This window comes from Pan paniscus, chromosome 5 (assembly GCF_029289425.2).
Source record: "Pan paniscus chromosome 5, NHGRI_mPanPan1-v2.0_pri, whole genome shotgun sequence".
Classification (NCBI taxonomy): Eukaryota; Metazoa; Chordata; class Mammalia; order Primates; family Hominidae; genus Pan; species Pan paniscus.
In genome coordinates, this window is record NC_073254.2 from 76,807,860 (window position 1) to 76,835,021 (window position 27,162).

Genomic DNA, 27,162 nt, shown 5'->3' on the forward strand with positions numbered 1-27,162 from the left:
CGGCACAAGCAATCGCATCAGGCAGCATGGGGCTTATAAAGTATAATCCAGCTTTGATTTCTGACTTCAGGAAGCTGAATTTCATTAGGGAGAGAAGAGAGACACATTTGCAAATAGCATATTCACTGTCAACTTATATGTCTCCCCAGCATATTAGATGTCCACTAGTGTATTTACACATCGAATTTTTAATTTATGAAAGCAAATTGACTATTTCTAAAAAATAAGCTTTTTTCTCCTTGAAATTAAAAGCCTGTTATTGCTTGTGATTTGATTTTTGAATTATTTTAAAGTAACACTTGATGAATTTAATTAGCTCATGTGACTTACAGATCCTGAGTTATCTAAAAAAATAAATTGAGGAATCATTTTCTTGGTCTAGATTTCAAGTGATTCTGACATTTGAGTTGTAACATAAATAACAGATGAATGAGCCAAACAGCAGTGGCAGAAATGTGCTTCAAAGGAAAAGCACTTAAACAGATTTCCACACAGGTGTTTAGGCAAAAATACAGTCTGCCAACAGGATAAAAAATACTTTAGTCAAATATCTGTACATTTTGTTCTACACATGGGTAATCATCTGTATACCCAGAAATATTTAGATATTTTAATGTTTCACTTTATATTTCAGTATACTTGTATATTCATGAATATTCATGTATGTTGCACAGAATTTGTTAATCTTTGCACTTGGGTGAATGTAAACGAAGTTCTGTTGCTTTTTGGAAAAGAGGAGTTTGATGTTGGCTTTCCAGGGCTGAGATGTAAAAATTAAAAGGGAAATGCTAAATTCCAGTGACAAGAGTCCAGAGAGTTTCCACTCTGCTCTGGGAGGGCTTATGGTTTGCCACGTGCCAGGGGCCAATTTCAGGGTACTTGAAACATCTGCTCCCCCTACTTACAAATCAATCATAGCCTTTATGGGTCTGGAAGCTTCAAAGTCTTGGAAAGAGGCAAGAGGACCCAGTCTAGACTGCTGTGGGTATGGCCAACCGCTAGGACTGGGAAGGAGACCAGATATTAGGCATCCTGCTCATTCCTGATCTCTAAGTATTTACCAGATGACAAAAGTCAAGTGGGGTTTGGAGAAACGTGTAGTTTTCAGGTTAACATTATTCCCTACAGTTTCTTCTTTTTATCTCTGAAAACTGCATGATCAGTGGAGGCAAATGAGGATTAAAAAACAAGAGAGGGTAGATATTTTCCAGATTGGTTGAGGGTCAGGTAGTGAAAAATCTGATATTCTAAGAAGAGTCACTCTGGTTACCAATATATGTTGGCATTTCTTTTGTTATAATATTGTACAGTTATTTTTAATTTCCAAAGAATCAGAAATAAATAATATATATGATGTATAAATATGGAGATTCTGGACTATGGTAAAGTTGTCCTACTTTAGAGGATAAGTTAAGGCATTTTCTTGCAGAGGAGAGTAGAGAGCAATGGGAGTACTGATATTTTGATGAATAATGTTTAGAAAGTCACTTAAATTGGAAGGAGACGTTTGAGTGACTGCAATAAGTTAATTTAAAATATAATAGACATTCCACAGTCAAGTTTCCTCACCTTTGTGTATGTTCTTTATAATGAGCTACATTTCCTGATTTTATTACTTAGATAAGAAGTTTAGGGTCAGTCAGCAATAGACAGAAAAGCCTCCTATTATTCATAGTGTACCTCCTCTCATTCTTGCTCCTGCAGACCAACTGTTATGATTGATATCAGGGGAAAATAAATCTCTGGATGCAATACATTCTAACTGTACTATAATTGACATAGAATTTGTTTCACTCTTAAAATGAAATCTGAAAATGAGAATTACACTGAAAGGTAATGAATTACAGTTTGGTAGTAAAATTATCTCATCGTAAGATAAAACTTTCATTTAAGAAGATAACTGTAAGAAAATGTACTTTTCTATTACAACTATCTTCGGGTAGTTTGAGGCAAAATGATCTGTACTTTTCAATATAGATCATATAATTTTCTAATATGAAATAAATTTAGCATTTTAATGCAATTTTAGTTATGCATTTTAATATTTCTTTCTCCCATACTATGACTGTGATGCTTCTAGTGTAAGTCTCCTTCATCTTTGATCCATTAATGTGAATTCCCTGGACCTCTGTTGTCCAGGGGACATGATAATTTGCATGTGCATTTTTCTGGGCAGAGAATCCAGAGGTTTCTTCTCATTTTGAAAGTGATCTCTAAGTGATCAGTGATCTACTTGACCACGGACAATACAAATTACACAATATCTTAAGAAGCCAAAATCCAGCAGCCCAATTCTTCATGCTGTCACTAGTCACATGGCATTCCACAGCACCCCAAAACTGTTCTAACTTATAACTGTAACTTTATTGTTGTTATTATTATTTTTTGGAATACGGGTTTTGAGAGTCTTAAGCTTCCATAAAACCACTAGGATCAGGTTAGTTTCCTGGCGCAGACATTTCTTTTTATTTTCCTTCTTTTTTTCTGCCTCTCCCTATCATGCACTTAAAAGAAAACCTCTCCTTAAACAGTACAATAGTCAGAAATGCTCATTCATTCATATATTTATAATCCTAAAAATGAAGCTAATTTAAACTAAAAACATTTAGTCGATTTATTTTAAAATTCCCAATTATGTTTAATAAATGAATGGGGTAGTTTTATACACTGAGGTCTACAAAAATTATGTATATTTTTAACTGAGATAAATTTTAAAAAATAGAATTATGGTAGTTTCCTTTATAATTTTAAAATTATCTTGTTCATTTAAAGTCATACAAATATAACAAGACACATGAAATTACAATTGTGTGCCATGTTTAAATGATTAGATTGGAGTAGGATTTCTTTCCACTATGTTTACAAAAAAAGAAAAAGGATAAATGAGCCCACCGAAATTTCAGACTTAAAAGAAAGGAAATAAAACAAAGTAAAAAAGTGAAATACTTTATAACAGTAAATCATAGTATATCTGTGAAATTTGAGAGAAAAGACAGTAATTTATTTGAAAGTGCTTTGAAATGTAAGCCATTTTACAAGCTGTATGCTGTGAAGATAGATGATAGATAGATAGACAGATAGATGGATAGATTGATAGATTAATATAGATATAGATAGATATGAATGAAAACAAGAAGCAGCAGGGTGGGCTGTAGCTGAAAGGAGAGTTATAAAGGGTCAATGGGGAAAGGAGAAGGCAAGAGCTATTATAGCAAACCCAGATTCAGAGGAGTCCCAAACCAGGAGTGAGTAGAAGCTCTGAAGTCAAGAAAGCAGAGTGGAGGTAAGCAAGTTGGTTGGGAAGAGGCTGAAAGTGAATAAGCACACAGAGAGAGGTGGATTATTTTAATGTTGAAGTTATTTATTAGATTTCCTACACTGTCTAGGACTCACAGTTCTCTGTGAGGCTCTACATTATTATTTTGCCTGCTCTTAAAATTTCCATGAGAATCTCCCTTCTCTCTCTCTCTCTCTCTGGCCCTTTCTCTCTCTCTCAATACATACATACATACATACATACACACACATACACACAAACATACACACACACACATATATATACACATGCATACACACACGTATATATATATATATATACACACACACACACACGCACACACACACATACTGAAAATATACCCCCTCTCTCTGCACTCCTCACAGTGCATGGCATACTAGTTAAATCTATAACTTTATTACTCAGAGAAGAGGATCTTTAAGCTTTAGAATGTTACTGTAATTTAAATAGTATTTTCTTTTATTCCTGAGAATAACCGATGATAAATACACATTACCATGCCAGTCCCTCTTTTGCTGCTGAAGTCTAGTTTCTAAATATATTTCAGTACATTGCACTATTAACCATTCTTACTAACTGTGAGAATGACCACATTATAATGTAAAAAGGCATCATCTTGCTTCTAGATATGAGAGAGTATTCCTGAAAATGTTTGGCAATGCATAATTCCAACGTATGATATGTTCATGCCCCTACACCTACCACAGTTCTGTCACATACTCCTTGCCTATGTTTAAAACAACTGTGAAGTGATTTCACGAATGGGTGTAATATGTTTCTGCCATGAAAATAAGAAAGTGAAAACAAGAGGTCCCCAAATAGAACAGCCTTATGAATATATTATTGAATTAATGAGTATCTAAGAATGTGCAGGAAAAATTGCACCTGTGTTACCACTAAAAGCAATATTGGCAAGTGCTTGCTGAATGGTAGTAAGTCCAGAGTTGTCTATGTAACCATAAATAGGCATTATATGATTCTCTAAATACAGAGGAGCCTAATACTAATTACACAAACCATGCCACCTGCAAGTTACTTACTTAGTGCCCTTCAATACAGCATGAGAAAACTTACAGCATCTGGGCCTGCATATTTTGATAATATCCTTGATGAGGAGGCATCTGATCAGGCCCTTTTTTGTCGCCTGACCTCGGGTAGTTTAAGTAACCATGCTGGCCTTTAGTATCCTCACTGGTAAAATGAGGCTTAGATTCCACCTGTGGTTTTCAAATAACCCTCTTTGGAGCTCTATGGCTTCTGAGAATTCTTTAGAGGATTGACAAAAACAAAGGAAAGAAAAAAATAATGCATTTCAAGTACTTTCTTCCAAACGTTAATATTTATATTGCCTTAGAAACCTGTTAATTGTTTTGAGCTTAAGTATCCCTTCCAGTTCTATAATTATAGAAATGAATCCACATAGGTATTGAGATAAAAGCTTTTACATGTAAGATCTTTTCTGTAATAAAGTGAACTGGGCTTAATGCAAGGGTAGTAGGTTTATCTAAATAAATAATTTTTGGATAACAGATTATTGTTGCTCATAGAACTTAAGGTTGATAATGTAATTCTTATAAGAAGTGACCTGTGTTTTGCCACATTTTGGTGAGGACATCACCTAGGTTCTAGAGAAAAGGTTACTCTCCTTGTATCACTAACATGCACAGTTACTAGCAAATTGTTAATCATAACAATTCAGTACACTCTCTAAACAAAGAATATTATAAAATATGTTTTATGCAGTGGGTTTCTTTTGTTGTAAAAATGTGTCTGGTCTAAAAAGATGTCTGTACTTTGCATGAGGACTAGTTTTAACTGAAATCTTATCCTAACTATAACTTGTCTATGTATGGGTTTAAGGAGAGTACTCATCTACCCTTTATTTGTAAAACGTTTCTTTTTTCACTTATAAAATCATTTTCCTCTGATTCTGAAACCTATCCTGGCTTATAAAGTGTCTTTCTAAAGCTTCAAATTCCTCAAATAAGAAGTAGATTAGGAATAAAAAGAAAAGAACAGAAGAGGATTAAAATGTAATTTATGTTGGAAAAATGCAATAATTTCATCAGATGGCATTTTCAATCCCTTCAGTATGCTATGGATAACAGACAAGACCAGTGAAATTGGGTGAAATTATTATATGAATTTGTGTATTCAAATTTTATTCTGACTTAAATAAAGATAAATACTAGTTGGAGGCCGTAGAAATCTAAATGAGAGGTGTGTTTCAAAAAAAAACATATAAAATCTCTTAAAATTTTAAGATGTTATTATTCTTGGTATAAGAGAGCAACTAAAGTTTCCATATTATAGAAGTCAAGCCCTAAAATTCTAAAGTTCAGAACAGAGAAAATGAAGAAAGGGAATGAAAGACATCTGAGAAATAGTAGCAATATAAAAGGAAACAGATTTTGGAAAGTTACAATTGACTCATTTATGTAGATAGAAATAACATAAGTGATTGTCTTCTCTCTCTATATGTGTGTATCTATATATAATATCATGCAATCTTGGTGATTGATTAATTAAAAATGGTGCTCTTACCACCATCATCATATATCAATAATTCATTATTGAACTCCCATGTTACTTGATTGGGTCATTTAAAGAAAAGTTTCTTGTTTGCATGAATAAAGTAAAGAGCTGATTAGTTAATAAAAAAACTGCATATTTTCAGACTCTTTCAAATGCATTTAAAAAAAAATCCCATTATTTTATTTCAAGTATGGGCTGATGAGAAAAGAGCAACACCTGAGCATATCTTGGTAAAATGCTTGAATTCTAAGTATAAGGTGAAATACAGCTCTCATTCAAAATGACCAAGTTAAGTACATAGAAGAAAGCTCACATGTAACACTGGATGCAGGAAGATGGTAACCTAGTGTTTAGAGATTACTGAGAGAGAACACTTCACTGTGAGAACTCTGAACACATCGAAGAGTCCACTGAGCTAAAAGGAAGAAAGTCATTTGAGGATTTGCAACAGTTCTACTGGTCTATCATTCACATATCCCATCAGGGGAAAATATTTGAAATTAAGACTCAAACCAACAAGGCCAACCAGATTATTACAGGACCAGTGTTACGCCTCTCTTGCTCTATGTTCACATCACCTACCAGTCTCATTCTTCATGACCTTTTCACAAAGCTCTAGGAGCACTAAAAGCTGGAGACTGTACAAGGAGATGAATGAGTATAACATGCCCTCTTCCCACTGCTACTCCCCAAGCTGTAATTTGTTCTAAACCTGCGGGAGGAGAAGAGTTTTGTATTTGATTTGGCAATTATAAATTGGAAATAAGTGGGCTTCTTAAAACCTCAAATGCCTAAATTGAGACTCTTCTTATAGAAGAAGGAGTAGAAAACTATGTTATTTGTTCAAGCTGAAATTAAGAATAAGAAGGGGAGAATGACAGTTGTTAAGAAAAATAAAGCCAAGTCCTATTTGTATCACATTGAGTACAGACCATCCAGTAAGCCATTTGTACTTGTATTTTAAGGCATTGTTATATATGCATCCTTACATACACTATGTAGAAAGACTGGCGTGGAATGAATGAGAAGGGAACAACAATAACAACAAAAATACTACAGATGAGATAGAAGTTATATTTTTGGTACAATAGGGATTCTCTGAAGTTTCCTGGCTATCTAGTTTAAATACCATCTGGAAGAATCAATACATTTTTCATTGTAGCTTGCTGAGTTTCAAAGTAGTAAAATGAGATCACTTAATCAAGGAAGGGCAATTCAAAAAAAAGTTTTATGTTATTTAGCTCTTTAAAAAGTAAGAATTAGTTGCTAGAAGTTGAAGATACATTTCAGAAATACATAATTTTGTTAAAAAATCAGTTTTAAATTATGCTATACTCTGGAGGTGTTTCTTGGTGTATTTTAAAATGTTCACTGTGAAATAGAATCTTTGGCTGTGGGTCATCAATATTTTCAAGAGGCTAATCGAACTCTCTTTCTCTCTCTCTTCCTCTCCCCCTTCCACTTTCTCTCTTTGTCTCTGTCTCAGTAGATAAATTACCCTTGTTTGTATGGTGGTGGTCTTTGCCAGCAATTGATTTTCGTTGACCCTAGGAATATCACTTTCTGTTTGATCAGTGTTTCCTGCTCTATTGTTGCCACCATCCTTCCTTAAACACATTACTATCCAATCTGGTTTCCCATTTCCAGTAGCTCTCAAATAAGTCTTTATAATCTTTATCTTTTACATTTTAGAAATAGTTTTCTGGTTCTTAAATTCTACTAGGTCAGTGGCTCATGTACCATACATTGCTAGAATTGTGCCTGGCATATATTTGGTGTCCAGAAATATTTGTTGTGTTAATTAGTATGATCTATTCACCTATTTCCAATTCTTATCTCAGATAAAAATTATAAACCTTACTTAACAGATTCTGATTACTGGGCACCTTTTCTGCTCAATCTCCGGTAATCATGAGTCTTTTTGAGTCACATTCATCTAAAAGCTATTTGCAGGTCAGTGTTGACATATGATTATTATGCCAACTGCTTCTTTTATCTGTCTTCCAAGTTATGTCAATCAATTAGCAATGATACAGTAGTCCTGGATTTCAATAATAATCATGATTCTTACTATTATTCTATTCTAAGAACTAATAAGAATTTTAGTTTTGTTCTAAGTTGAAAGCCTGTATTATCTATTACAACTTATCAGATAAGAAGAAATACTCCATAGATGATTACAGATGTCTTCCAAGAAAATCAGACTATTATCATAGTGCTATAGCACTATAGCAATACAAGAAATATTTCTGAGCAAGTAATAATTACATAAATACATGTGGCTTTGTGCTTACTGCCATTAGCTACCACACTATTAGAATATGGTTAGTTAAAAGAAAGAAAAGGGAATTAATTGGTTTTGAGATAGCAGTATGAGGGAACTCTTGACAACATTTTAACAACCACAACAATGAAGGAATGAAATCTGGATTATGGATTCTGCTTCCCTCTCTGCATTGAACTTTGTTTTTAAATTCTGTAACCAATCATTCTCTTGCTTATAGGATATTATTGCTATAAATGTTGAACTCCTGCCGTCAGCCAGTCAAAATGTATCTGCCATCTCTCACCTTTTAGGTCTTGCCATTTATCAGTTACTTTTGCTGGCTGGTGGGGTTTAGTTGAATACATTGTTTTCCCTATATATTCACCTGCATAAAAGACTGATCAGCCGGGTGTGGCGGCTGATGCCTGTCATCCCAGCATTTTAGGAGGCTGAGGCTGGTGGGTCATCTGAGGTCAGGAGTTCAAGACCAGACTAGCCCACATGGCAAAAGCCCATCTCTACTAAAAATACAGAAATAAGCTGTGTGTGGTGGCATGCACCTGTAATCCCAGCTAAGGCAGGAGAATCACTTGAACCTGGGAGGAGGAGGTTGCAGTGAGCTGAGATCGCGCCACTGCATTCCAGCCTGGGTGAGAGAGTGAGACTCTGTCTCAAAAAGAAAAATAAAAAATAGACTGATCAAATTTTCACTTTTTCTCAAATTATAGCATCAATTTCAGGGACACATTTTTATATTTATCATCTTCTAAAACTTTATAACTTTTTTTTAGTGTATGAAAGTTTAGATCTATCTACTAGACTGAAAATTCTGCTTCCCTTTTCTATTTTTCCTTACATTTACTTACTTCCCAGTATGATTGCGTTAGTAATCAGTGACATTTTCCAATTTCAGAACTAGGATTACAGTGTTTGAAGAAGGGAGGCAAGAATATCCTCCATTTGCTTTTGCCATAAAGAAGAAAAAGGTTTTACTTTTCCTCCATAGTCAGGCTCTTGGTAGGTTTCCCAGATGTGTTACCAGTATCTCAAACTTGAAATGAGATAATACACCCTAATTCCCCCATTTCAAGAATCACAGCTATCACTAAGACACACATCCAACTAATGCAGGAAAGAAAGAACCTGGAATGATCTATATTTTTTCTCTCTTAAATTGACTTAAAATCTTATATATGAGTCTAGTAACAGATACACACATACACACACACGTTTACATAAGTTATATATATATCTTTCCTTTAAATTATATAGACCTCTAGTGATAATCATTAGACTTAAGCCTGGCATGGCAAAATTTTTCAAGTTCTGTCAACTCTGCTAATATTGCAACGCTGTGCAGCATGCTGTGTTGGGAAGATTCTGGGCCATGATGGGCCAAGGTAGAAAAGAGAATCGCAATCTCTTAACTATGTCAATAGGATAGTTATTGGAAGATGTAAAAAAGCAATCTATTTGTTATCCATGACCTAATCAAATTATCTGTGCAAAAACTCCTCCTTTCATCTTTTTAATGAAAGAATATATAAACACACAATGAGCAGAATTTCATGCAACACTTCATAATTTCTAATTATGAGACAATGTACTATGTTTCAGTCATGAGTTAATAATTAAGCATTAGTAAAACTTATTAATTCAATGGAATTGAAGGTGAGAATAAGCCAATTTAGGAAAATAAAACAGTGTTATCATTTTGAAGTAACATACTGAGAAGGATTAGAAATAGGAAAGTTGTATTCATGGTCCTAGGTAGTACTATTCACAAACTATGGTGTAAATGTTACCCCCTAGAGTTGCACAAGACACAACTCTCACAACCATATGTGGCAATCCTGGTGTCTGAACTATGAAAGAAAGAAATAGTATAAAATACAATAGTGGCAATACTTGCTTACCTCTTTATAGAATATAAAGAGAGGAGTGCATCAACATTATTGAGGCATATATTAGTTTAGGATTTTTTTTTTTTTTTTTAATTATACTTTAAGTTTTAGGGTACATGTGCACATTGTGCAGGTTAGTTACATATGTATACATGTGCCATGCTGGTGCGCTGCACCCACCAACTCGTCATCTAGCATTAGGTATATCTCCCAATGCTATCCCTCCCCCCTCCCCCCTCCCCACCACAGTCCCCAGAGTATGATATTCCCCTTCCTGTGTCCATGTGATCTCATTGTTCAATTCCCACCTATGAGTGAGAATATGCGGTGTTTGGTTTTTTGTTCTTGCGATAGTTTACTGAGAATGATGGTTTCCAATTTCATCCATGTCCCTACAAAGGATATGAACTCATCATTTTTTATGGCTGCATAGTATTCCATGGTGTATATGTGCCACATTTTCTTAATCCAGTCTATCATTGTTGGACATTTGGGTTGGTTCCAAGTCTTTGCTATTGTGAATAATGCCGCAATAAACATACGTGTGCATGTGTCTTTATAGCAGCATGATTTATAGTCCTTTGGGTATATACCCAGTAATGGGATGGCTGGGTCAAATGGTATTTCTAATTCTAGATCCCTGAGGAATCGCCACACTGACTTCCACAATGGTTGAACTAGTTTACAGTCCCACCAACAGTGTAAAAGTGTTCCTATTTCTCCACATCCTCTCCAGCACCTGTTGTTTCCTGACTTTTTAATGATTGCCATTCTAACTGGTGTGAGATGATATCTCATAGTGGTTTTGATTTGCATTTCTCTGATGGCCAGTGATGATGAGCATTTTTTCATGTGTTTTTTGGCTGCGTAAATGTCTTCTTTTGAGAAGTGCCTGTTCATGTCCTTCGCCCACTTTTTGATGGGGTTGTTTGTTTTTTTCTTGTAAATTTGTTTGAGTTCACTGTAGATTCTGGATATTAGCCCTTTGTCAGATGAGTAGGTTGCGAAAATTTTCTCCCATGTTGTAGGTTGCCTATTCACTCTGATGGTAGTTTCTTTTGCTGTGCAGAAGCTCTTTAGTTTAATTAGATCCCATTTGTCAATTTTGGCTTTTGTTGCCATTGCTTTTGGTGTTTTGGACATGAAGTCCTTGCCCACGCCTATGTCCTGAATGGTAATGCCTAGGTTTTCTTCTAGGGTTTTTATGGTTTTAGGTCTAACGTTTAAATCTTTAATCCATCTTGAATTGATTTTTGTATAAGGTGTAAGGAAGGGATCCAGTTTCAGCTTTCTACATATGGCTAGCCAGTTTACCCAGCACCATTTATTAAATAGGGAATCCTTTCCCCATTGCTTGTTTTTCTCAGGTTTGTCAAAGATCAGATAGTTGTAGGTAAGCGGCGTTATTTCTGAGGGCTCTGTTCTGTTCCATTGATCTATATTTCTGTTTTGGTACCAGTACCATGCTGTTTTGGTTACTGTAGCCTTGTAGTATAGTTTGAAGTCAGGTAGTGTGATGCCTCCAGCTTTGTTCTTTTGGCTTAGGATTGACTTGGCGATGCGGGCTCTCGTTTGGTTCCATATGAACTTTGAAGTAGTTTTTTCCAATTCTGTGAAGAAAGTCATTGGTAGCTTGATGGGGATGGCATTGAATCTGTAAATTACCTTGGGCAGTATGGCCATTTTCACGATATTGATTCTTCCTACCCATGAGCAAGGAATGTTCTTCCATTTGTTTGTATCCTCTTTTATTTCCTTGAGCAGTGGTTTGTAGTTCTCCTTGAAGAGGTGCTTCACATCCCTTGTAAGTTGGATTCCTAGGTATTTTATTCTCTTTGAAGCAATTGTGAATGGGAGTTCACTCATGATTTGGCTCTCTGTTTGTCTGTTGTTGGTGTATAAGAATGCTTGTGATTTTTGTACATTGATTTTGTATCCTGAGACTTTGCTGAAGTTGCTTATCACCTTAACGAGATTTTGGGCTGAGACGATGGGGCTTTCTAGATAAACAATCATGTCGTCTGCAAACAGGGACAATTTGACTTCCTCTTTTCCTAATTGAATACCCTTTATTTCCTTCTCCTGCCTGATTGCCCTGGCCAGAACTTCCAACACTATGTTGAATAGGAGCGGTGAGAGAGGGCATCCCTGTCTTGTGCCAGTTTTCAAAGGGAATGCTTCCAGTTTTTGCCCATTCAGTATGATATTGGCTGTGGGTTTGTCATAGATAGCTCTTATTATTTTGAAATATGTCCCATCAATACCTAATTTATTGAGAGTTTTTAGCATGAAGGGTTGTTGAATTTTGTCAAAGGCTTTTTCTGCATCTATTGAGATAATCATGTGGTTTTTGTCTTTGGCTCTGTTTATATGCTGGATTACATTTATTGATTTGCGTATGTTGAACCAGCCTTGCATCCCAGGGATGAAGCCCACTTGATCATGGTGGATAAGCTTTTTGATGTGCTGCTGGATTCGGTTTGCCAGTATTTTATTGAGGATTTTTGCATAAATGTTCATCAAGGATATTGGTCTAAAATTCTCTTTTTTGGTTGTGTCTCTGCCAGGCTTTGGTATCAGAATGATGCTGGCCTCATAAAATGAGTTAGGGAGGATTCCGTCTTTTTCTATTGATTGGAATAGTTTCAGAAGGAATGGTACCAGTTCCTCCTTGTACCTCTGGTAGAATTCGGCTGTGAATCCATCTGGTCCTGGACTCTTTTTGGTTGGTAAACTATTGATTATTGCCACAATTTCAGCTCCTGTTATTGGTCTATTCAGAGATTCAACTTCTTCCTGGTTTAGTCTTGGGAGAGTGTATGTGTCGAGGAATGTATCCATTTCTTCTAGATTTTCTAGTTTATTTGCGTAGAGGTGTTTGTAGTATTCTCTGATGGTAGTTTGTATTTCTGTGGGATCGGTGGTGATATCCCCTTTATCATTTTTTATTGCGTCTATTTGATTCTTCTCTCTTTTTTTCTTTATTAGTCTTGCTAGCGGTCTATCAATTTTGTTGATCCTTTCAAAAAACCAGCTCCTGGATTCATTAATTTTTTGAAGGGTTTTTTGTGTCTCTATTTCCTTCAGTTCTGCTCTGATTTTAGTTATTTCTTGCCTTCTGCTAGCTTTTGAATGTGTTTGCTCTTGCTTTTCTAGTTCTTTTAATTGTGATGTTAGGGTGTCAATTTTGGATCTTTCCTGCTTTCTCTTGTGGGCATTTAGTGCTATAAATTTCCCTCTGCACACTGCTTTGAATGCGTCCCAGAGATTCTGGTATGTTGTGTCTTTGTTCTCGTTGGTTTCAAAGAACATCTTTATTTCTGCCTTCATTTCGTTATGTACCCAGCAGTCATTCAGGAGCAGGTTGTTCAGTTTCCATGTAGTTGAGTGGCTTTGAGTGAGATTCTTAATCCTGAGTTCTAGTTTGATTGCACTGTGGTCTGAGAGATAGTTTGTTATAATTTCTGTTCTTTTACATTTGCTGAGGAGAGCTTTACTTCCAACTATGTGGTCAATTTTGGAGTAGGTGTGGTGTGGTGCTGAAAAAAATGTATATTCTGTTGATCTGGGGTGGAGAGTTCTGTAGATGTCTATTAGGTCCGCTTGGTGCAGAGCTGAGTTCAATTCCTGGGTATCCTTGTTGACTTTCTGTCTCGTTGATCTGTCTAATGTTCACAGTGGGGTGTTAAAGTCTCCCATTATTAATGTGTGGGAGTCTAAGTCTCTTTGTAGGTCACTCAGGACTTGCTTTATGAATCTGGGTGCTCCTGTATTGGGTGCATAAATATTTAGGATAGTTAGCTCCTCTTGTTGAATTGATCCCTTTACCATTATGTAATGGCCTTCTTTGTCTCTTTTGATCTTTGTTGGTTTAAAGTCTGTTTTATCAGAGACTAGGATTGCAACCCCTGCCTTTTTTTGTTTTCCATTTGCTTGGTAGATCTTCCTCCATCCTTTTATTTTGAGCCTATGTGTGTCTCTGCACGTGAGATGGGTTTCCTGAATACAGCACACTGATGAGTCTTGACTCTTTATCCAACTTGCCAGTCTGTGTCTTTTAATTGGAGAATTTAGTCCATTTACATTTAAAGTTAATATTGTTATGTGTGAATTTGATCCTGTCATTATGATGTTAGCTGGTGATTTTGCTCGTTAGTTGATGCAGTTTCTTCCTAGTCTTGATGGTCTTTACATTTTGGCATGATTTTGCAGCGGCTGGTACCGGTTGTTCCTTTCCATATTTAGCGCTTCCTTCAGGAGCTCTTTTAGGGCAGGCCTGGTGGTGACAAAATCGGTCAGCATTTGCTTGTCTGTAAAGTATTTTATTTCTCCTTCACTTATGAAGCTTAGTTTGGCTGGATATGAAATTCTGGGTTGAAAATTCTTTTCTTTAAGAATGTTGAATATTGGCCCCCACTCTCTTCTGGCTTGTAGGGTTTCTGCCGAGAGATCCGCTGTTAGTCTGATGGGCTTCCCTTTGAGGGTAACCCGACCTTTCTGTCTGGCTGCCCTTAACATTTTTTCCTTCATTTCAACTTTGGTGAATCTGACAATTATGTGTCTTGGAGTTGCTCTTCTCGAGGAGTATCTTTGTGGCGTTCTCTGTATTTCCTGAATCTGAACGTTGGCCTGCCTTGCTAGACTGGGGAAGTTCTCCTGGATAATATCCTGCAGAGTGTTTTCCAACTTGGTTTCATTCTCCGCATCACTTTCAGGTACACCAATCAGACGTAGATTTGGTCTTTTCACATAGTCCCATATTTCTTGGAGGCTTTGCTCATTTCTTTTTATTCTTTTTTCTCTAGACTTCCCTTCTCGCTTCGTTTCATTCATTTCATCTTCCATTGCTGATACCCTTTCTTCCAGTTGATCGCATCGGCTCCTGAGGCTTCTGCATTCTTCACGTAGTTCTCGAGCCTTGGTTTTCAGCTCTATCAGCTCCTTTAAGCACTTCTCTGTATTGGTTATTCTAGTTATACATTCTTCTAAATTTTTTTCAAAGTTTTCAACTTCTTTGCCTTTGGTTTGAATGTCCTCCCGTAGCTCAGAGTAATTTGATCGTCTGAAGCCTTCTTCTCTCAGCTCGTCAAAATCATTCTCCATCCAGCTTTGTTCCGTTGCTGGTGAGGAACTGCGTTCCTTTGGAGGAGGAGAGGCGCTCTGCATTTTAGAGTTTCCTGTTTTTCTGTTCTGTTTTCTCCCCATCTTTGTGGTTTTATCTACTTTTGGTCTTTGATGATGGTGATGTACAGATGGGTTTTCGGTGTGGATGTCCTTTCTGTTTGTTAGTTTTCCTTTTAACAGACAGGACCCTCAGCTGCAGGTCTGTTGGAATACCCTGCCGTGTGAGGTGTCAGTGTGCCCCTGCTGGGGGGTGCCTCCCAGTTAGGCTGCTCGGGGGTCAGGGGTTAGGGACCCACTTGAGGAGGCAGTCTGCCCATTCTCAGATCTCCAGCTGCGTGCTGGGAGAACCACTGCTCTCTTCAAAGCTGTCAGACAGGGACATTTAAGTCTGCAGAGGTTACTGCTGTCTTTTTGTTTGTCTGTGCCCTGCCCCCAGAGGTGGAGCCTACAGAGGCAGGCAGGCCTCCTTGAGCTGTGGTGGGCTCCACCCAGTTCGAGCTTCCTGGCTGCTTTGTTTACCTAAGCAAGCCTGGGCAATGGCGGGCGCCCCTCCCCCAGCCTCGCTGCCGCCTTGCAGTTTGATCTCAGACTGCTGTGCTAGCAATCAGCGAGATTCCGAGGGCGTAGGACCCTCCGAGCCAGGTGTGGGATATAGTCTCGTGGTGCGCCGTTTTTTAAGCCGGTCTGAAACGCGCAATATTCGGGTGGGAGTGACCCGAGTTTTCCAGGTGCGTCCGTCACCCCTTTCTTTGACTCGGAAAGGGAACTCCCTGACCGGTTGTGCTTCCCAGGTGAGGCAATGCCTCGCCCTGCTTCGGCTCGCGCACGGTACGCGCACCCACTGACCTGCGCCCACTGTCTGGCACTCCCTAGTGAGATGAACCCGGTACCTCAGATGGAAATGCAGAAATCACCCGTCTTCTGCGTCGCTCAGGCTGGGAGCTGTAGACCGGAGCTGTTCCTATTCGGCCATCTTGGCTCCTCCCGGTGTTAGTTTAGGATTTTATATCCTGTTTCTTGTTACTCATCAAATAATTTATTTTACAATTCTAACCTGTATTTTTAAGATAATCAAATATAATGAAAACTTTAATACTTCACCTCCCAAAAGTACTAGAAATTTAAAATTAGCCATGTTCAAATTAAAGGTGTTTTATTGACCCTTGACACTCTACTTGTTTTGAAAAGACTATAGTGTGTCTGGACGTTGTGGCTCACATCTGTAATCCCAGCACTTTGGGAGGCTGAGGCAGGTGGATCATGAGGTCAGGAGTTCGAGACCAGCATGACCAATGTGGTGAAACCCCATCTCTACTAAAAATACAAAAATTAGCTGGGCATGATGACATGTGCCTGTAATCTCAGCTACTCGGGAGGCTGAGGCAGGAGAATCGCTTGAACCCAGGAGGTGGAGGTTGCAGTGAGCTGAGATCGTTCCATTGCACTCCAGCCTGGGCGACAGAGCAAGACTCCATCTTAAAAAATAAATAAATAAATAAATAAATAAATAAATAAATAAATAAATAAAAGACTACAGTGTGTGAATGGAGACCGACAAGCTGGAAATTTTCCCCAGGGCAATAATAATTATTTTGTCTTCAGCAATCCACTTAAAATGCTGAAAGTGGGTTGTTTACCAACATCGTAAAGCATTCAGACAGCTCACAAGGAGTTCTATGTTCTAAAGTTGGTTATCTTAGACAATTACAACCCTTGGACATACAGCAGGTTGAGTAAATTCTGGATAACATACAAGAGGTAGAAGAAGGTAAAAAGTTCTACCATGGAATATTAATCCCTTTCATAGAAGAACAAGATGTCAGTGGAATTCCAGAGTCTTGTCCTATATAAGCCTTCTTTGTTGTTCTAGCAGGCCTCTTACTGCCTAGAATTCTTCATCTACAATGTTTGCAAATGTTAATGCATAGAAACGTTAGCATTTCTGTGGGCTTTAGTATCAGATATCAAAAGAACCTTAGATCACCAAGTCATTTCATAGAATAAAAAAAATTGGCAGTTCATTTTTGCCCCTTGAGGTTCTCCCATTCTTTGCTTTCTGCTGATGCAAGCAAGGCAAATGGGATAAATTTATGATTTTCATTGATGGGAAAATTGACTAATAAAACATTGAGAGACATATCAGAATAGCCCTCATGACATTCATATTCTAGCATAGAAATCAAAGATAAGCAAGATGCACACACACACACACACACACACAGATATAAAACATCTGAAGGTGATAGGAGCTATGCAGAAAATAAATAAGTGAAAAGGACTAGGGTATAATGGAACAATGAATTATAATGTTAAATAGAGCGGTTAGTGATACTACGTTCAAAATATAGTAAGACTGCATGATAGAAGGTAAAGGGGGCAGCTACTTTAGATTGTGTGGTTGGGGAAGAGTTTTCTACAAAGCTAACATTTAAGCTGACAGCTGGATGCTAAGGAAACAGCCATGTCAACACTTTGGAGAATAATCTTCAAAGGTGCTTAATGAGCAGTGAGCCTGGACCGTTGAATGAACAAAAACCAGCATGTCTGAAGTGCAATGAATAAGAAGTTAGACATACAAGATGAAACCATAGAGGTAGGCATGGCCAGGTCACACCAGCCATGGTAATATTTTCATTCTTCATCTGAGTCTGTATATATGGTGCATCTTGACTGTGGGGTATTAGCCCCCAAATTTTACCTGGATAGCTATTTTATCCCCTGCATCACTCCTCATGCCTATAGGCAGCCATTCCATCATTCCATCAGTCAAACTATCAAGTAAATATTTATTGTGCTAGGTATGATGCTAAGATGGGGATACAGTGTTGGCCAAAAGAGATACTGCCAGCCAGCCCTATCCTCACACAGTATATATTTCAGTGGAGAGTATATAAATGAAATAATTACAAGAATCATTATGTCTAGGAAGTGAGCAAGTGAGATGTTTTACTGACATTTCTAATAAAGGAGTGTTAACTTAGCCTACAGAGTAGGATATATATATATATGTATATATAATATGTGTGTATATATACATATCAATTAATAACTATGCAGAAAATAATCCCTAGATATTTCTATTATATTTTCTACAGTATATTTAAACCATCCATTAATATTCTGCTTTATAATTTTCTAAGTCCTTTCATATGCATTACCCCATTTAATATTCATCATAACTGTGATACAGGCTGGTCAATGATAATTATCTTCATTTTAAAGATGAATAAACTGAAGCTTTGAGAATTTAAATGACTTGAAGTCATGTAGTATGTTAGTAATGTACAGTCCTAGTCTCATTTCTATATTATGTATGCTACCAGAGGTCTGGTCTGAACTAAATACAGTAAAATTCCTTACTCAGTACAGCACTAGGCATTTAGTTTGGAGGCAAAAGGAAAATAAAATATAGCATCCTCATTCTTAATAAATATGAGATCTAGTTAGGGAGATGTTCAGATGAGCATCAGATAATAAATTGTGCAGAAATTCAGTGTGCATATGAAGTTAAGGAATAATCAGAACGGTCTGCAATTATTCTATAACCTTGCCTTGACAGAAATTAATTTTTAAACTGGACATATAAATAGATTATGTGACTAGATCTTGATGCTTTTAAATTCTTGAAATTCTCTGGTTTTATTTTTCTTTTCCCATTCTTAAAATCACTGCCAATCAATGAACCTTACCCCCCATTTCCTCTTAGTTTATTGCTTATTTAGAAATCTGCAGTTTCTTCATTGTGCAGATCTATCTTAGCTGTGTGCTTTCTCTGTTGAAGACTCTGCCAGACACTCCAGAAAACTGTACTCAGCATTCTCTTCTAATTATCTTATTCCCAGCTCCAAGCCTGATGCCAAGATTTCTATTTGAATGACTTCTTCCTAGAACGCTAAATTGTCAATCTTTAGGAAAGCTTCATTCATTTAACCTTCCTCTATTTCTTAGAAAATCAGGAGAGAATTCTACCAGTATGCAACCCTGAATTTGTTGCCCTACTAAATAAACATTCTCTGTTGCCCTCACATGGTAGAGTGAGTTTATTTTTCCAATTTTTGTTTAAAGTCAACAGATGTCTGGCTTTACTAATATTGATTATTTTATATTATGTTTTATTATGAGGCAACACCTGGCATGCCATCACATGAAAATACATTGGATATGTTTAGATGATATCATTGTCTTATTTCAAATTATTGCATATCTGATCTCTTTCCCTTTCCACTATACCAGGAAATAATTTTCCTATTAATCGTAAATTGCAAATGATAAACTTTCAAGTGATTAAGATGCAATAAAAAAGTATACAACTTCAATTATATATTTCTGTTTATAAACATGTCTTTTTCTTCATGACTACGAACCGATGCATGGCATGACACCAGCATGACAAACATTGCTGTGGAACCATCACTATATGGCAACATGCCAGGTCCTGTGTTAAGTGGTTTTGGTATCCTATTTTATTTTAGCTTTGTATCGACCTGTGGGTAGATCATTGGTTTGCAATATGAGTTTCCTTTTAAAAAGTCAGTCAAGATCAAAGGTGCATTTTAAAATAGAAGCTGATAAGAAACATCTTTGTAAAAAATGAAAGACACTTACAGGAACCAGGAATTTTTTAATCTCTTCCAATGCATGACTCATACGTGAATAAGCTTCGCCAGGTGGAGCAAACACTTCAATTAATACATGAAGCTCATCACTCAAGTGGGCATATTTGGCTTCCCCACTCTTCCTTAGTTCTTCTTCCTGTGAAAAAGGTTATTTTTAGAAATACAAATCCACTCATTTTACATTGATTTAACATTTACTGAGAATATGACAAAGGGGTATAATTTAAGCAAATTTTCCATAAGTAGAAAGAAACCCTTTGAGAAATAAAAATCTGCTACAAGCCATTTAAAGATTTTAAAATCATTTTTGAGTGTTTGAATGATTTTAAAAACTGGCATAATTATCATCTACAACAGATTTTAATCAGCTAAATGAAAATGCTAACCCCCTGAAAATAAGTCACAGAATTGCCATTAACACTGTAGTCCACATGACTACATTCTGGAAGGGAAGAATTGTTTTGTGCTTGATGTTTAGCATTTTGCAGATGGTAAGTGAAAGATTATCACTGTGTTCTTTAAGAAAACTAGAACTTTCTAGCCACTTTTTGAGAAGTTAGGAAGGTTACTTGATTGTGATAAAAAGTAGGGTAACTATACAAGTCAAGGCTTATTTCCAAGTCTATGTTCTCACTAGCCCAGATTATCAGCAAGCCTCATACCCACAGCTTTTCTATCGCTTGCTGCCTTTATTTATTTATTTTGTCAACAGGGGAATATTAAAGGGTGGTTGTTTAACATTTTGCTGGCATTGATTCTGCATGGGCTACATAACTTCTGGTTAACCAATAACACTAGGTTGGTGCAAAAGCAATTGCCATTAATTGCTTTTAATGGCATTATTTTTAATGGCAAAAACCATAATTGCTTTTGCACCAACCTAATACATTTCTATTGGAAGAGACTTTTCCTAGTATTGTGCCCAAGCCATTATTGAAACCTAGTTAATTCAGTGCAGGTGTACAGCAAATCAATATGTGATCCATATATTTTGTTAATGTATACTAAGTATTTTATACATATAATCTCTAATCAAAATCATTTTGTACATATTCACATGTTTCAGTTTATGAAACTGTGGTTAGAATACTTAAATAGCTTCAGCCAATTCGGATCCAGACCCAGTTCATTTTGCAAGCAGATTTGCATTTTTTAGAATTTCAAGATGTAAAATGTGGTGGAAAAGTTAACATAAATAACATTAATTATGTTTTATCTTTCTTGTCCCTCACAGAAACAACCAGCAGTTACTTCACTAAATTTCAAAAAATAAAAAAACATGTAATTCTTGGTTTTATGTAGAGATTAGAGACATGACATGAATAGACCTTACCTGGATTTAAAAAAGAACAAATTTGCTGTTGATGTCATGTGAGTTAACTGTATAACCCATGTTAATGTGAGTGTTTACTTGATTAGAAATGCTCATTGTTTTAAAAGATGAAGGATCCATGAAAGAGATGGGAAGGCATCCCTGCGTTCCTGTATATATACCCTTCACCTACTCAAATCCTTCCGATAATAGCACCTTGCAGCCTGCAAATCCACTCTTCACTTCTCTAAGGATACTTTCAAACTCTACCTAGGACTTTTCAACTTGAGAGCTTTTCTTAGTGCCCAATTATCAGTTTGGGGAGGAGAGGCAACACTAGACTGAATGAAAATACACTCATGAGGTGTAATAAAGATTTCTTTTCTCTTTGGGTCCTGCTAAGGTGCAAGCTGCTTGTTCATTCTGGGGCCAGCTGGTTTGGGCATACATGCTGAAATAATTAAATCAGAGATTTCTTGACACTGTCCCTTTCTATTACTTCCTATGTTGATTCCCATTCAGTTATTTTTGTGTTACCCTCTCCTTACACCTAGAATTTCCTAGGGAACTGAAATAATTTTCAACTCTATTAAGCAAAATAATACTGTCATTAAGTGACATTTCCTAGAGTGACATGACTAGCTCATTATGGAGCTCAATAAAGTAAAGAAAACAGCAGTTAATTGACCCTACTCTCCTTGGAAGATACAGTGGTGATCATCATTTGCTACTTGGGATGACCCTTCGGAATCACATCTTCCATAAGCAGTGTATCCAATAATTTTATAAACCCATACTGCTCTTTGTAGGAAGATTATTGTGCAGGAAAGTGTTCTAAGTTGTCAAGTTAAGAATGGTAGCTACCTGCTTTTTGTATTTTTATGAAGAATATATCATAAATTGTTCATAGTCTAATGTGGAACACATATTCCTCCTTTGTTCTACTCCAGGTGCTGGTATTTTGCCCTCCAGGTGATGGCATCACACCATCACCACCACCACCAGAAATAACTCCTGAAAGTTTAGAATGTTAGTGGGAAATAACTCTTATATTGCATTGATATGAAAAATTGTAGAAGTTTTATAGAAAATAAGTCTTATGTTGCCTGGTCAAAGCTGGCTACATTTGAATGGGTTGCTTTATAAAAATTTGTTTTAATAGACTTGTGATCTGAGGGATCAAAATTGATGCCCATTTATCAAACAAGATGGGCCTAAGGCTAAGGAAACAAAAGTTACTTAGGAGTCCAGTGTTCAGGACCCAGATGGCATGGCAAATTTCCAAATTCCCACCACTATAAGGAAAACTACACCTTAGCTAAACTTCTTAACAATAGAGCTCTCAGGCTGATTTACAACCCAAACCACCACAACTCTGCAGGACAGAGGACTGACCTTACAAATATTCTTTTCTGATTAGCTATTGCAGAACTTAAGCCAGTTTCAGCCAGCTTATAGGGACTGCACACAAACTGTCTTTGTGTACTACAGTTCACCTTTTGACATAAAGAGCTGAATTCCATGTCATTTCAATGCTAAAACCTCACCTCAGAGTGAACATGGGATGTATGTTATACACATGTTTACCCACTGGGCATGCCCTCTCATAAATACGTATAGCTTTTCCCCCAAAACATGCTGAATATGTATAATACAGGCCCTGTGAGGCATAAGACCTAACCTGTCATTCCCTTCTTTAAATAAAGAGCACCTTAGATCCACACTGGAGAGTTTCTCTTCTCAATTTGCAAGTTAATGCCAATAAAGCTCTCCTTTCTACTATTTAGCCATCCTGGTGGTCTTTCAAATGACAAAATATATATCAAAAGATTACTGATTCAAAACTAGAGTTTGGTTTTTCTCTGTTAAAACAACAAAGTTTTCTTGGATTACTGGTCTGCCCTTAATAAGAAATTATAAAACCTTTTCTTTACCTGTTAAGTAATCTGCCTAGAAAACATTCTGTGTCTTATCAGAATAATTTCCTATGCTTTGTGTTAACATTTATCACATCTTTAATTATTTATGAGAACCAAGTCCTCTCACTTAAAAAAAAAACTGAGTTTTTTTTTTAATTTGTTTGTTTGTTGTTGCTGTTTTTCTCTCTGCAAATATGTTACCTCATATACTTACTTTTGAAATCTTGTATTGTCACTTAAGTAAGTGGATAACTAAAGTATTGTTTCATAGTGACCTGTGATCTTATTTAATGCAGTGTTCGATCTTTTGATATTTTTGACAATTTGCAAAAATCAAATTCTAAATGAAGTCTGCTAGACCCCAAACCAACTTAGATTTTTCAGAGAGCCCCTGGAAAATCTCTAAGGATTCATGTTCTCTCACTTTGTAAAAAGAGAGATGTTAAACTAATTAGGTTCATTTGATATGTTAAAATGTATGGGAAGCATTGTCAAATAAGAAGAGATACTTAAATTTCCTTATATTTGTATGGGTAGATTTTATTGTTTCAGAAATTTTATGAAGTTCCTAGGAATTAGTCAATAACCTTGATCTCCCTGATATGTCCTGGTATAATGTAGTCAGTCATAATTCTATGATTTAAATTTCATAAATTAAATATTGTATTCCACAGAAACCACCAAAATCCTTTGTCAACTGTGTTATAATGAATTCACATCAGATATTTAACATAGCCATTTTAAGCTTTTTGTCATTCACAGGTAGTTACTATTAATACCAAACTAAGAAGCAAATGCTCCACTCAGATGTGGCTGATGACAACAGTGTCAAATTCTTGTGAATTATGTAATTTACCCTAGGTAATGTGATGAAGAAATAAAGTCACTGCAAATATATATATATATCTTACTCTGATGCTTTCCTGAAAGCTCTTGGAAGCAGCTACTGGATAGCATGCTTTGTCTTTACAAAAAAGGATTCCCTCTGAGACCCACGGAAATGACTATAACAGGTACTCTGGGATGCAACCTTCTGATGTCATTATTTAAATACTTTTAAGAAAAGGGGCCGGGCGCGGTGGCTCACGCCTGTAATCCCAGCGCTTTGGGAGGCCGAGGCGGGCGGATCACGAGGTCAGGAGATCAAGACCATCCCAGCGAACACAGTGAAACCCCGTCTCTACTAAAAATACAAAAAATTAGCCGGGTGTGGTGGCGCATGCCTGTAATCCCAGCTACTCCGGAGGCTGAGGCGAGAGAATGGCACGAACCCGGAAGGTGGAGCTTGCAGTGAGCCGAGATGGTGCCACTGCACTCCAGCCTGGGCGACGAGCCAAACTCTGTCTCAAAAAAAAAAAAAAAAAAAAAAAAAAAAAGAACATACCACTAGACTGATTAAGGATTTTCAGAACTATAGTGGAGACACTGAGGAGTTCATAAGACCCCTCATAAAGTTAAGCAGAACAAGAAGTAATTATATGGGCCTCAGTAGACTAAGAAAGGGTGATTATAATTTGTTATGGCCTTTGTTTGAAACAGTACTGGTTGTTTAATGTCCTGTTTTCTGAATTTAAGGAACTATTTTCTCTTTTCTCAAGCTATTTATACTTCATACCATTTGAATTGATGATACTTCTATAAACAGAAATGAAATATTTATCTTTTTCTCTTTGTCTAATTCCTTCAGAATTGGGAAACTCTTATTGAATATTCTTATTTTCATGGCAATACAGTTGCATAAGTCCAATAGGAATGGGAATCTGTTCTCAAAAAAAAAATTGGAAACTCGTTATATAACCATAGTTTGGACTGGAATGTCATATTTGAGAATTATGTGCATCAAATCAGATGTGATCAGGCAATTTTGAGTAAATAAAGTTTTTTTCATTTTTTTTCTTTCTTTCTTTCTTTTTTTTTTTTTTTTTTTTTATAGTGACTAAGTCTCACTATGTTGCCCAGGCTGGTCTCAGACTCCTGGGCTCAAGTGATCCCCTAACTTTGGCCTCCCAGAGTGCTGGGATTATAAGCGTGAGCTACCACACATGGCCATAACTAAGACTGACTTTATGGAGCCACTGCTTACAAAGGCCTCTTGGGAAAACAGGCCTGATACTTAGATTACAGGGTTTCTAGCCTTTAAGATAAGTAACAAAGGTCACTTCTGGATGGGCTTAGGATACTTGGGATAGTCTGGGGACCTCAAGAAGAGAGGAATTCACCAAAATTTGTAGGTACTGCAGGTGAAGTAGGGTGGTTGGTTCTTGGCTTGGTTTCATAGCATTGAGAAGGCTTTTAAAAGTCCAATCTGAGATTCCTTATGTTAATAAAAAACTCCAGCAGAGGAAACTTAAAAAGATCCATGTGGTCAGTTATCATTATTGCTTCTTAGGTTATAATCAAGCCAAATCAAATGTAATCAGGACTTGTTTTGCAAACAAGAATAATTTTCCTTTGATTATCATTGATTAAAAATGAGGTGTACTGTAAAGACAAGGTTTATGTTTCAATGGAAAACTATAAACCACTCTTACGGGTTATTAGATTCTAATCTTTATTGTTTTTTAGCTACTTGCATCTCTTTGTAAACTGGGTCCTACCATCTTCTTAATTTTGTCATCAATTAACAGTTCCACTTTTTCTACCACCCTCCTCACTTGGAATCACTGAGAACTAAAACTGCCACTTTCCCAGAATCCTGTAACAAAAGCTTTCTGACTTCACATAAACACCAAAAGATTTATTGCTGAAACAGTTTGGGCCACTCAAAAATTTCACCAGAACACTTGCACCTTCCATGCTGTGCTCCAGAAAATAACCATGACTACAGCCATACCACTTCTGTTCTCACTTAAGATACTTAGAGCTCAACATGAAGAACTCTTCTCAGTGGGCTACTTTATGAAGTTAAAAACTGGATTTATCCTATGCTTCAATCATTAATCTTTTTCTGTTTCCCTTTTACAGATATCATATTTTATAATTTTTACCCTGAAATTTCTCCCCAGAGCAATCAACCTAGCTTTTTTTGTGAAATTTCTAGCGAAGTTTCAGATGGGAAAAATGTGGAGACCCATTTGGAGCCCCAGGATTCACACAAATGTTATTTTAAAGTGAAAACAGTTGAGCTAAAGAAGCAGAAAAAAAATACGTTCTGAACATCCATAATCTTACCGAAACAGAGATTTATCAAAGTCAGCTACCACAACCCCTGACTCTGGAGTGGTCTCCAGTCAGGGAGGCTCTGGCCTTAGGCACTAGGACATTCCAAAATATTGTGTAAACAAGGCTTATCAGAACCATCCATTCATTAAAATCTGAAAACTTCCCTTCCCTAAAGTTTGGCATATAAACTTTATCTCTGGCTATTCAGTGAACTACTCAGTACTGAGCAACTGCCACATGACTGTGTAAGTAAATTTTGTCTTTTCCTCTGTTAATCTATTGTCTGTTAACTTGCAAGCCTCCAACTGGACCCAAGTTAGAATAGGAAGTGTTTCTGCCAACATTAAATATGCATATTCAGTTATAATTCATTTTAAGATAAAAAAACTATGCAATTAAAGGATGTACCACATTACATATTTGTTCTGCAATTATAAGCACAAACACAGGCTATGTAAATAAACAAACAATAGAAGGTTGTAATCCAAAAGACTATTGTGGTGCTCATAAAAAAATCAGGAAAAGTAACCTTTTTGACAATAGCCTCTCCCACCTAGTCCCTCCTGTGGCTTGTTACCTTACTGGATAATGGTATGGGCAGTTGCATAGGTTCTAATTAGGATATTTCAACTTTAGGAGAATCAGTAGCTGTATAAATATAATGCTTACTCTTTTTTGCCCTGAAATCAACCTTATGAATCTTTACAGTCTAAAGAGAAAGGTCCTAAAGACTGGAAACTTTTTAGTAATATGGGTTAGCCTCAACTGCCATGATTTTAAAGACCGAAATATTTTATTTATTTATTTATTTTACTTCTCTCTGTGTATTAAAACAAATATTTCAAAACTCAAATTTCAATATTTCAAATATCAACCTTTTCTGTAGAGATTCTTATATAGCCCAGGGTCCAGCAAGAGCCTTGACCAGAAGTTAAAAGCTGCCTTAGAACTACTAACTGTGGGAAACTGCAGCAAGTAGTTTGCTCTTGTGGCTCCCAGTTACTTCGTACGCAAAAGAAGAGGAGG

At 36.6% G+C, this 27,162-nt stretch overlaps 1 protein-coding gene across 13 annotated transcripts in view; it reads right to left on the bottom strand.

The window, feature by feature from the left end:
* KHDRBS2 (KH RNA binding domain containing, signal transduction associated 2) overlaps positions 1-27,162 on the bottom strand; it is a 795,325-nt gene that overhangs the window by 472,177 nt on the left and 295,986 nt on the right. For all 13 annotated transcript variants that reach the window (XM_055113704.2, XM_034962289.3, XM_055113705.2 and 10 more), the window contains exon 4: positions 19,733-19,879. In XM_055113704.2, coding sequence (XP_054969679.1) covers positions 19,733-19,879 — 147 coding nt within the window. The remainder of the gene's footprint in view (positions 1-19,732; positions 19,880-27,162) is intronic.